Here is an 11,446-nt window from a genome sequence, read left to right as displayed (position 1 = left end):
CGAATCCTATATATTATGTATTCCTTGTTGAGAGACATTCTTTATTGAGAGCTATATTCCTTGTTATTAAATCTTTCTTGATATCATTATGCTGGCGTGTGGATCTTGTGGGGACTTATCATGATACCATTGATTTGAGAGATGCGGGCCTTTCGTTGGCAAATTATTGTGTTGACCATGAATATAAAGTACATTATTTTTATATTGAAGGTACATTATTTTTGTACTGAAGGTACATTATTTGATAGCATATATAAAATAATGTACTTTCAGTACTTAAATAATGTACTTTCAAATAATGTACTTTACGTACAAAAATAATGCACTTTTAGTATATTAAAAATGTACTTTTAATTTATGGTCCACACAACTGTAATAATAATTGCCTTTGGCTCTGGTGGGCTGAGCACTTAGTATAAACGAATCCTAGGTGTTAGAGATAGTAACTAAACCGTTGGGCTTGGAATCCCAATAGGAGTTGTATACACTTAAAGTTCTATATCTGTTTCCAGAAAAAAAAAGTGTACTTATTGTGGATATTGATTATGTGTTATTGTGGATTAGAGCCCTCCACGCGGATTTCACTATTACATTTCGTGGATTGTACTTATATTAATCATGCCTTGATTGGCTCTTTGGTGGACTATGTGGTGGATTGATATATATATATATATATATATATATATATATATATATATATAGGGTAGGGTTTCAGTGAGACCACTTGCTTAGGTAAGATCGTGAGATCACATCTTGTGCATCCATGTAATACTTTTTAATGGTCTAGATTGATTGACGCACACACACACACACACTTCGTTCGCACACATTTAATCACCGTTTGCACACATTTAATCACCGTTCGCACACACTTAATCACCATTCGCACACACTTTATTACCGTTCGCACACACTTCAACTTAGCATCTTAAGTCAATCTAGACCATTAAATTATTAAATGGATACACAAGATTTGATCTCAAGATCTTACCTAAACAAGTGATCTCATATGATCCTATCTCTCTCTCTCTCTCTCTCTCTATATATATATATATATATATATATATATATAGAAGTTTATTCAGGTGAGGACTAATGTATTATAGAGGATTTTGAGGATCAATCCTAGCCATTGATTTCTAAAAATTAATGGTGTAGATTTAGGTAATGTTTAGATTAGAATTTTAGTTAATTAAGGGCAAAGATGATATTTTACATTAATTAGTATTATGGAAAGCTTTTGATTAAATAATATAGAATCACTATTGAATTATAATTAAGGATAGAAAATCAGTACTGCATTCCATACGAACGAAACAAAAAACAAACCAAAGACTGGCGTAGAAGAGGTTATGAACATCGTTGCGTGCCTATTTACTGATTATTGTGTGCCTATAACGTATGAGTTGTGTGTCTAACGTGAAAAATAATAGAATTAGGTTAATGAAAGTTTTAAATATAATTGTTTTTTTAAAGGTTATGAACACCGGTGTGTACCTACGTCGTATTCAAACACTTCGTTTTTTAATAATTTTTTTAGGAAGAATTTTTTGCATCAGCTTCATGTAGATACTTGAATTACCTGTGACGTATGAGTTGTGTGCATAGCGTGAATAATAATAGAAGTAGGTAATGAAAAATTTAAGAAATATTTAAAAAAAAAAGTGTTTGATTGATTACTAAATGCTTTTGTTTTATTAGTTTTTGTTTTTGAAGAATTTTGTGCATATACAGTACTTATATTCCGTATGTGTAAGGAAACATACAATGTGTGACATTTACTAATATAATGTATGTCTCAATAATTAAATCGTGTGCCCAGACGGACAGAAAGGAAATACTGAGGCACACAATACTCAGTAAATAGGCACACACCGGTGTTCATAACCTTTTAAAAAAAAACATTTATCTTTAAAACTTTTCATTAACCTACTTCTATTATTTTTCACGTTAGGCACAGTACTCATACGTTATAGGCACACAATACTCAGTAAATAGGCACAAATCAGTGTTCATAACCTTTTCTACGCGAGTCTTGGTTTGTTTTTTGTTTCATCCGTATGGAATGCAGTACTGATTTTCTAACCTTAATTACAATTTAATAGTGATTTTATATTAGTTAATCAAAAGCCTTCTATAATACTAATTAATATAAAATATCATCTTTGCCCTTAATTACTAATTGCATGCGGCATTACCATATTAATCATCTTCTAATCTAGGCCATTTATATTTTTTTATTTGATGGCTAACATTAATCCTCATAGTCCTCTATAGTATATAGTCCTCATGTGAACAAGGGCATATATATATATATATATATATATATACAAATCTGTTCAATGTGGCCGCGCCTTCCTGTGCGGCCGTGCGATTTACACCACTCAATGTTAAGAAATGCACCACAATGAAATGCATAAAAACATCTCATAACTCCCATGTTTCTAATTGTGCATTTCTTAACACTGCGTGGTGTATTTTTTCATACTTAGTGGTGTGTTTTTGGTGATGTGTACCTAATAGTGCATATTTGTGTGGTGCATTTCTTAACATTGAGTGGTGTAAATCGCACCAACCGTACGGGAAGGCACGGCCAACCTGATTATAACCCTATATATATATATATATATATATTAGACTCTGTTCAAATGAGAATAGGTGCACAAGTGCATGTAAAATGTATTACATGTGCAGGTAATATGTACATTGAGCATCAATACTAAGTGCACCTAACGTTATAACTAGTTGCACCTAATAGTATAATTAGTTGCACCTAAAGATATAATTAGTTGCACCTAGGTGCGCGAATGTTACCAAGGTAAATTACTTGCACTTTTAAGTGAAAATAGGTGCACTTGTAAGTGATTTTACCTGTACTTTTTACTTGCAAATGTGCACCAACTACTTGCACTTATAACACATTTACTTGCACCAAAGTTCGAGATATTTACGAAAATGTCACCGCGTCGTTTCTTTTAAATTACATCTGATTCGTTGATCTGGACACGTGGATGGCTATGGATTGGTCTAATATATATAATCGCGTTCAGATGAGAACCACCCGTCTAGGAGAGAACTGAGAACGCTTCGCAGCGCGCCACGTGTCCAGATGTAGTTGCACCTAACGTTATAACTAGGTGCATGAATGTTAACAAGGTAAATTACTGGCACTTGTAAGTGAAAATAGGTGCACAAGTGCAAGTAAAATGTATTACAGGTGCAAGTAAAGTGTACACTGAGCATCAACACTAAGTGCACCTAATGCACCTAATGTTATAATTAGGTACACATTAGGTGCAGTAGAAAAAAATTAGAGAGCAATAAATATGTAGAAATGTCTAAAGCAAGAATATATCACTCAAGAATGCGCTTAACATGTTGGTGTTGATATTACTTGTGGACTTGCTATGGATGTGCCAACTCGTTCAAATTCAACTTATGTGATGCTTGATAGTGCTATTAGGAATCCCTTATGGTTTTTGCTCTCTTGAATTAAGGGATAAAAATTACAACTTGATTTGTGCATTCTTGTATGAAGAGTGTTCAAGAAGGGAAAAGATGTTTGCATTTTTTATTCATTTTATGCTATCACCAACTTTATTTTAGGTTCATCCTATCCTACTTCAAATTTTTTATTTTTTTTTTGCAAGTTTGGAATATTGAATGTTTGTTGCTTGAAGTGAGGATGAAGTAATAAAGGATATGGCTATGAAAATTAAATTGAAGTTTGACAAGCATTGAGATGAGTACAGTGCAATACTTACAATGGGAGATACTCTTGATCCAAGGTTAGTTAAAATTGGAATTTGTGGAATATTTTTATAACTTATAAGAAGATTGATCCACTTGTCAAGTCAAGTTTGAATGGATAAAAAACAAATTATACATGTTGTACAATTAATATAAGAGAAGAGTGTTTGTCCTTTGTCTTCTAGAGTTTCTACTTCTCAATCACGAGAATCTTTGGTAACAAATGTTTGTGGAGTAGGAAGGGGAGGATTGGGAAGTGGAAGAGGAAACAGAAAATTAGATGATGCTCTTCTTAGTGTAAGTTAATTTTTTTAGTTCATATTCGCACATACGTTTATATTGTTAATTATATTTGTTTATTCGCTATTGGTTAACATGTGTAAATGCTTAAATTATGTACAATTATCTTGACTATCGAAGCAAAAGTGAAAGTGGTAGTCAAGATTAAAGTCTAATTTAGACACATACTTGGAAGAAGAGCAATTGGATGATATAGATGTGTTTTTGTATTGGAAAGAAAAAGAACAACGTTATGGAGAGCTTGTTAAAATGGCATGTGATGTGCTTTATATTCCTATTACAAGTGTAGTATTAGAATCCATCTTTAGCATTGGAGCTCGTATTTTGAACAAATATAGAAATAGGCTCGTCCTGAAAAAAGTAGAAGTTCTTATTTGTGCATGGATTTTCTACGAATGGTAATATTAGTTTCTTTATCAAGTTTGATTTATTTGTTTGTCCTATTAAATAAATGTTATCTTTTTTAGATGAAGATGATTTTGATGAAGTTTGAATTGGAGTTGGAGCTTCAAATGTTGATGGGGGAAGAATAAGAGAAAAGAATATTTATTGTTATTTTACGTTTGAATTATTTTTTGTTTTGGTATTTGGATGTGTGGTTTATGAGAATTATGGAGATTTGGATGTTAATCATGTTAGCCTATTAAGGACTTGGAACTCAAATAATTTCATCAATATTATCTCGCTCCAACCTGTCGACGTTGTGGGTGGATTTTAGTATAGTGGTTTAGCCCGCTCGAAAAGCCTGACAACCTGCAATTTAGGGTTAAGGACTTAAGGCCAACCCAACCAAAAAAAAAACAACAACAACAACTACAAAAAATCATTTAGCCCAAACCAATAAGTCCAACAGCTCTACAAGTCTAGTCCAAAACCTGGAGTAAAGCTTGGCAATTTATATCGTGGACCAGGGTGCACAATGCATTATGCACCCCGTACCAAAATGTTAGGAGCATAAGTTCTGTGTATTTTGTGTCAATATTCTGTGTACTCATGTTAGTAACACAGATTGTGATGTGTTTGTGCATTCGAATGTTAGAAGGATGAGTTCTGTGTATTTTATATCAATATTCTGTGTATTCTAGAAAGACATTCTGTGTATTATAGGCAACCGTTTTGTGTATTCATGTTAATAACACAAGTTGTGGTGTGTTTGTGCATTCGAATGTCAGGAGGATGAGTTCTGTGTATTTTGTGTCAATATTCTGTGTATTCTATGAAGACATTCTGTGTATTCTAGACAACCGTTCTGTGTATTCATGTTAGTAACACAAGTTGTGATGTGTTTGTGCATTCGAATGTTAGGATACACAGAATATAAGCCCAAGTATTATCTCTTATGTTCCATGTTTTTCAAATTTCACAATGTTGTTTAAATATTCACCTTTTGTCGTGTGTGTTTTTGTGATCTGATGAACTTGTGTGTGTTTTTTGTTCTTGCTTCTTTGTCACTGTTTTTGTTGTTGTTCAGATTACAGCTAACTGTAATGAGATCCGTAATAATACGGAAAATTCAATAGTTCAAAAAACACAATCAAAAATTTGTAATGAGATCCGTAATAATACGGCGTCGTTATGAACCAGGATCCACAATGCATTGTGGACCCTGGTCCACAGTATAACATCCGTAAAGATGAGCCTATCCACAGCTTACTACCCTCAATCTGATGGTCAAACAAAAAGATTTAATAGATGTTTGGAAACTTACCTAATGTGTACGACATTTTAGAAGCCCAAGCAATGCAGTCCTGTGGACCATGGGTCATGGTTGATACTGCAGTTGTGTTGAACTGATACTGCAGTTGTGTTGAAAGGATACTGCAGTTGTGTTGAAAGGGAACTGCATGTGTTGAAAGGATACTGCAGTTGTGTTGAAAGGGAACTGCAGTTGCGGAAAGGATACTGCAGTTGTGTTGAAAGGGAACTGCAGTTGCGCGGAACAGAGGACGTTTGTGTTGAAAGGGAACTGCAGTTGCGCGGAACAGAGGACGTATCATCCATCTGGAACTGCAGTTGTGTTGAACGGATACTGCAGTTGTGTTGAAAAGATACTGCATTTGTGTTGAAAAGATACTGCAGTTGTGTTGAATGGATACTGCAGTTGTGTTGAATGGATACTGCAGTTGTGTTGAATGGATACTGCAGTTGTGTTGAATGGATACTGCAGTTGTGTTGAATGGATACTGCAGTTGTGTTGAATGGATACTGCAGTTGTGTTGAATGGATACTGCAGTTGTGTTGAATGGATACTGCAGTTGTGTTGAATGGATACTGCAGTTGTGTTGAATGGATACTGCAGTTGTGTTGAATGGATACTGCAGTTGTGTTGAATGGATACTGCAGTTGTGTTGAATGGATACTGCAGTTGTGTTGAAAAGATACGGCATTTGTGTTGAAAAGGAACTGCAGTTGTGTTGAACGGATACTGCAGTTGTGTTGAAAAGATACTGCATTTGTGTTGAAAAGATACTGCAGTTGTGTTGAAAAGATACTGCATTTGTGTTGAAAAGATACTGCAGTTGTGTTGAACGGATGAATGGCCTCTGTTCCATGCAACTGCAGTGTGTTGAACGGATGAATGGCCTCTGTTCCATGCAACTGCAGTTTCCTTTTAACACAAGTGCAGTATCTTTTCAACACAACTGCAGTATCCGTTCAACACAACTGCAGTATCATCTATGATCATGGTCCACCATATAATTTGCGCAAGCAATGGAGCAAATGGTTACACTTGCCAGAATATTGTTACAATTCAAATTTTTATTTTTCATTGCAGTTAACCCCATTTCAAGCCTTATACAGTTATGGTCCACCCATGCTATCTATTTCTACTAATCTAGGATCTGGGATTAACTTTCATACGTAGTGGGCCAAAGAGAGGGCAACAATATTAGCTACTGTCAAAGATAATTTGCTACAAGCTTAAAATAGGATGAAGCATTATGCTGATAAAAGAAGAACATACAGGGAATTACAAGTGGGTGACTGCATATTTGAGAATACAGCCCTTTAGAAAGACCTTAATTACTAATTAGAACTCATTTAATGGTTTCCTCTAAGTACTATATATGGTCCCTATTTGGTGCTGCAAAAAATTGGGCTAGTTGCCTACAAGCTAGAACTCCCACTTAGATCACTCATACACCTCGTTTTCCAAATCTCACAACTTAAGAAAAGAGTTGGAGCAAACACAGAGGTGCATGAATTTCTTTTTGCTAAGTCCTGATGGCCAAATATTAGCAGAACCAATTGTTGTCTTGAATAAGAGGATGGTTAAGAACTAAGAAGAACAGTATGGTGGAAGAGCAAGTCCGGGTGCAATGGGCCAATCTATCACCTGAAGAAGCCACATGGGAGAGTTTCACCATGTGAATAGGCAATTTCCAAATTTTAATCCTTTAAGACAAGGATTCTCTAGTGAATATCAAAGAAGTGAAGTGAAGAGAAGAGAATTTTACTAACTGAAAGGGACCAAAGTGAATATCAAAGAAGTGAAGTCCAGCAGTGAAGACCTTATTTTTAGGAGTTAGTTATTAAATATTGTCTTATTTTATAGTTCGTATTTAAGGATTGGAAAGATGTAGAATGGAATATGCTTGATGATATTAATGAAATTGTTATTTTTCTCTCATCTCACTCCCTATTGTATCTCCCTTTCATACTTTGTTCTCTACCCATTTTCCTTTCTCCTGTAATTCTTTCCCCCTTCCTTTTAACAAAGTCCTTTTAAAATCCCAGGACATTACATATCTATCAAGACTCATATATACCTCTACCACTATTCAATAATTTTATAAATAAAAACAAATAAATTAAAAATAGCTTAATATTTTATTAAAGTTTTAAAATATATTTTATAATTTTTCAATAAAAATCAAAATTCCAAAAGATTTGAAAATTGAAATTTTTCTATAAATTATAAATAACTTTATATTTTATAAATTTAAATATATTTTATAATTTTTAAATAAAAATGAAAATTCCAAAAGATTTGAAAAGTGAATTTTTTTTTAAACTAACGAGATGGTGATCCTAACTAGCTCAACCAAGAAAGCTAATACGCTACTTCTGCTAGGAGTGAAATTTGTTACTGTTTTTTTTTTTTTTTTGAAACAGAAATTTGTTACTTTATGATTACAAAGTCAATAACATGACCAACTTGGTTGGGATAACATCATTTTTTTAAGAGTTAATTCCAACAATGGTTCTCCGACTATGTTGATTTTCCAAAATTAGTCCCCGAATTTTAATTTGGACAATTTAAGTCCCTTGACTTTCAAATTCTTTCCAATGTTAGTCCTTTCGTCAAATTTTGGTTAAATTGAGGTCAAATGAAGGGGTAAAATTGTCCGTTCACTTGTATACTCGTATTTCTTTTGTCCTATACGCTATATATATGAATATAATATCAGTAGAAGAGACATCGAATGAGATTATATGGCGTCGATTGAGACTTCGACTGAGATTATATTCATATATACAACGTATAGGATAGGAGAAATACGAGTAATAATACACAAAACATGTGAATGGACAATTTTACCCCTTCATTTGACCTCAATTTAACCAAAATTTAACGAAAGGACCAACATTGGAAAGAATTTGAAAGTCAAGGGACCTAAATTGTCCAAAATAAAAGTCGGAGACTAATTTTAGAAAATCAACATAGTCGGAGGACCATTGCTAGAATTAACTCTTTTTTTAATTACGGCATGAGCTTCTTATTCATCTCATGAATAGTGAATTAGTGAATACTTGTGCATCATATTTTTTAAAAAACAAAACAAAACAAAACAAAAAAACTATGTTCTCATTGTAATTACCATCTTAACAAGTACTCCGTAGTTTTAATGACATCTTGGCATCTTGCTTGTTTGCTTATTATAGTGTAACTAAAAATATTCATCATACAATTCAATTTTCACTTGGAACTGCTAGTAGCCTACTCAACAATCTCAGGGTTTCAGATTCAGATTCAGAATATAAATAAACTGGCAACTGAAAAAACTGCTGATGTTATCAGTATCGAGACTAGGTTGACAGCATTGTTGTCCAGAACACTAAGACCCGATATTTTCTTGACAGTTGGTCCTGGTTTGCTAACAACCTGCAAACATTACACACAACTCTGATTAACTTCAAGTTTCTTCTTATAATCCAAAAATTTACTCATGTTTGTTATGGGCTATGTTTTCCTTGATCAGTCCTTCCTTTCTACTGTACTGTACTCTACTCTCTACTCTACTGTTTATATCGCCTTTCCCATTATACACTACACTGAATTAACTTGCCACAGATGGCTTCTGAATTAACTTGCCTTGAAGTTTTAGTCAAGGCAGTTGCTTTCATCTAAACTACTTTTACTTTTTTTGGTATAGAGCAGTTAACGTAATAATACTGTAATAATGACAGTTCTACAAATAGATCTAGTTAGTTCAATATCTAGGTGAGACAAAAGTTTACCTTATTGCGAATAGTGCAGAATCCACTGAACTGCAAAGTAGCTCCCAATAAAGAATCTACTAGACTTCCGAAGACTCCAGCCAGAGCAGAGAGAGGTATAACTAATAGCTGTTTCAGAGCCACGCTGTAGGTGCATTTTGTTGTGAGAAATCCTAGGAGAACAAATGTTACTCCAATGACACTCCCTGCTGCTGCAGCTGCTAGAAGTCCTGCTCTTGTCACTCCGCCATTTGTGCCCCTCTTTACAGGCTAATCATGGTAAAGAAGTAAGCAAGGATTCACCAAATCCAATAATGTAAAAGATGTGAATAGTTTATGCTCAAACAGAGTTGAAGAAGTAATAAATACTGCAAATTTCCCAACAACCGTCCACCTCAATTATTTTTCATAAAAGTTATGTAAAATAATCTCAAACAATTATTCTAAAGTTTATATAGATAATGAAGAATTTGCACGAAATCCATCCTACAAAAGCTTGCACTACACCACTCAATGTTCCGAAATAATACAATTCACATAATTTGTTGGGAGCTTTCTCTCCAAGTAAATTGAAGCTTTTCATCAGTTATACTCAAACTTAGACCTCACACTGGTTTAACAGGCTAGTTTAATATACAAATACCAAAAGGGACTCATCAAATCAATTGCACAAAGAGCAGCAGATCAAAATAACATTGTACACCCCTTTAACTGGTGGAAGAAAGATGTGCCTCCTACCAATAACATATCATAGTGGACAAACCATGAAAAATTAGAGATCAAAGCACGATTATTTACCTTGAATGTTGTAATCAGTCGAGGTTGGTCGTCGCTTAGAATCCCAAGTTCAGAAGACCAGGTGTCCCCATTGCAGCAGCAGTAGTGACCAATAATACCTCCAATTAAAGAAGTGACAAGATATGAGTCATTTGAGTCAAGGCACTTGTCCTGCGAACCAATCAACTTCCAAGAAATCAACGCCAAGACGGTTGCAATGCCACTGTTGAACAGAACTTGAATCCTGTAACAGTAAATGGTTGTGAATAATCACAATTAAAAGGAACCGGAGCATAAAAATAAGTGAATAACAGAAATCCAAACTCACGCCAATCAATTGAAGGATTTGTTCCTTCTCAACTAGAATCCATTAATTGATCATTTTACTACACATTTATATTTTGCATGCTCAACACATTATTAATTTAGGAATTTAATACATAAAAATGAAAAAATAAACCGCGAGAAAGGGAGAAGATTAGTGCTAGTACCAATTGCGTTGACCTCCCTCCTTAAATTCAGCATCGAGTTTTCGCTTTTTATCCTCTCCGAATCTGGTTAGCTTCGACGAAGTGAAGAAGAACAGAAGCAGCATCGCTCCAAACCTTAATTTAAGGGGTAATCAACATACACATAAATGAATAACAATAAATTCAAAAATTCTATAGAAAGCATAAGCCATACACAGTTAAATACCTATAACTAACGGCGAAATGAATGGACATAACCAGGAAACCGGCGACAGCACCGGAGAGGTCAAGAGATTTTCTCCTGTAAGCTCTGGCGGCGATTAATGTCGAAATTACGACGGCGACAATCGGCTGAACCGGAAGTTGTTCCATTGTTAGGCACGATTGTTACCGCCCGCGACAGAGAGGATGAGTCCCGGCAGTGGGCAAAACAAATTGCAGGTATGGGTGTCCAGAGGAGCGAGTGGAGTTAGTTTTTATGTTAGTTGATGGAGAAGTATATAGCATGCCATTTTTGACTCCATATTATTATATTGATTAAAAAAAGATACTCCGTAAATAATTAGGTATTTAGGCTTCCCACTTTAGAAAATTTTTGTTTTATGGAAATGATAAATATATTCCTAGCTGAATCTAAATAAAAGCTAAAATATACTAACTCTTACGTTCGCCTTTGAGTCTCCCGGAGTTATACGTGAAAGTTCATG

At 34.4% G+C, this 11,446-nt stretch overlaps 1 protein-coding gene across 1 annotated transcript; it reads right to left on the bottom strand.

Annotated features, from left to right (window-relative positions):
* Positions 1-8,840: 8,840 nt before the first annotated feature.
* Positions 8,841-11,207, bottom strand: LOC115998467 (protein PGR). The gene is made up of 5 exons (XM_031238051.1): positions 10,966-11,207; positions 10,761-10,874; positions 10,291-10,513; positions 9,514-9,762; positions 8,841-9,157 (listed from the first exon to the last, which is right to left on the bottom strand). The coding sequence occupies exons 1-5, from the start codon at positions 11,109-11,111 to the stop codon at positions 9,026-9,028; spliced, it is 864 nt and encodes a 287-aa protein (XP_031093911.1). The 5' UTR covers positions 11,112-11,207; the 3' UTR covers positions 8,841-9,025.
* Between the last annotated feature and the right edge of the window lie 239 nt (positions 11,208-11,446).

Source organism: Ipomoea triloba, chromosome 12, assembly GCF_003576645.1.
Source record: "Ipomoea triloba cultivar NCNSP0323 chromosome 12, ASM357664v1".
Lineage (NCBI taxonomy): Eukaryota > Viridiplantae > Streptophyta > Magnoliopsida > Solanales > Convolvulaceae > Ipomoea > Ipomoea triloba.
Note: the sequence above shows the minus strand (reverse complement) of the source record. Positions and strands in the feature narration are given on the sequence as shown.

What these genes read in the sequence shown, in the direction of transcription:
- LOC115998467 (XM_031238051.1), bottom strand. Translation starts at nt 11,111, where the DNA reads ATGGAACAACTTCCGGTTCAGCCGATTGTCGCCGTCGTAATTTCGACA. An exon ending in GAGGGAGGTCAACGCAATTG is followed by an intron (nt 10,514 to 10,760) that starts GTACTAGCACTA and finishes TTACTGTTACAG; the next exon opens with GATTCAAGTTCTGTTCAACA. An exon ending in TCTGCACTATTCGCAATAAG is followed by an intron (nt 9,158 to 9,513) that starts GTAAACTTTTGT and finishes TAATGTTTGCAG; the next exon opens with GTTGTTAGCAAACCAGGACC.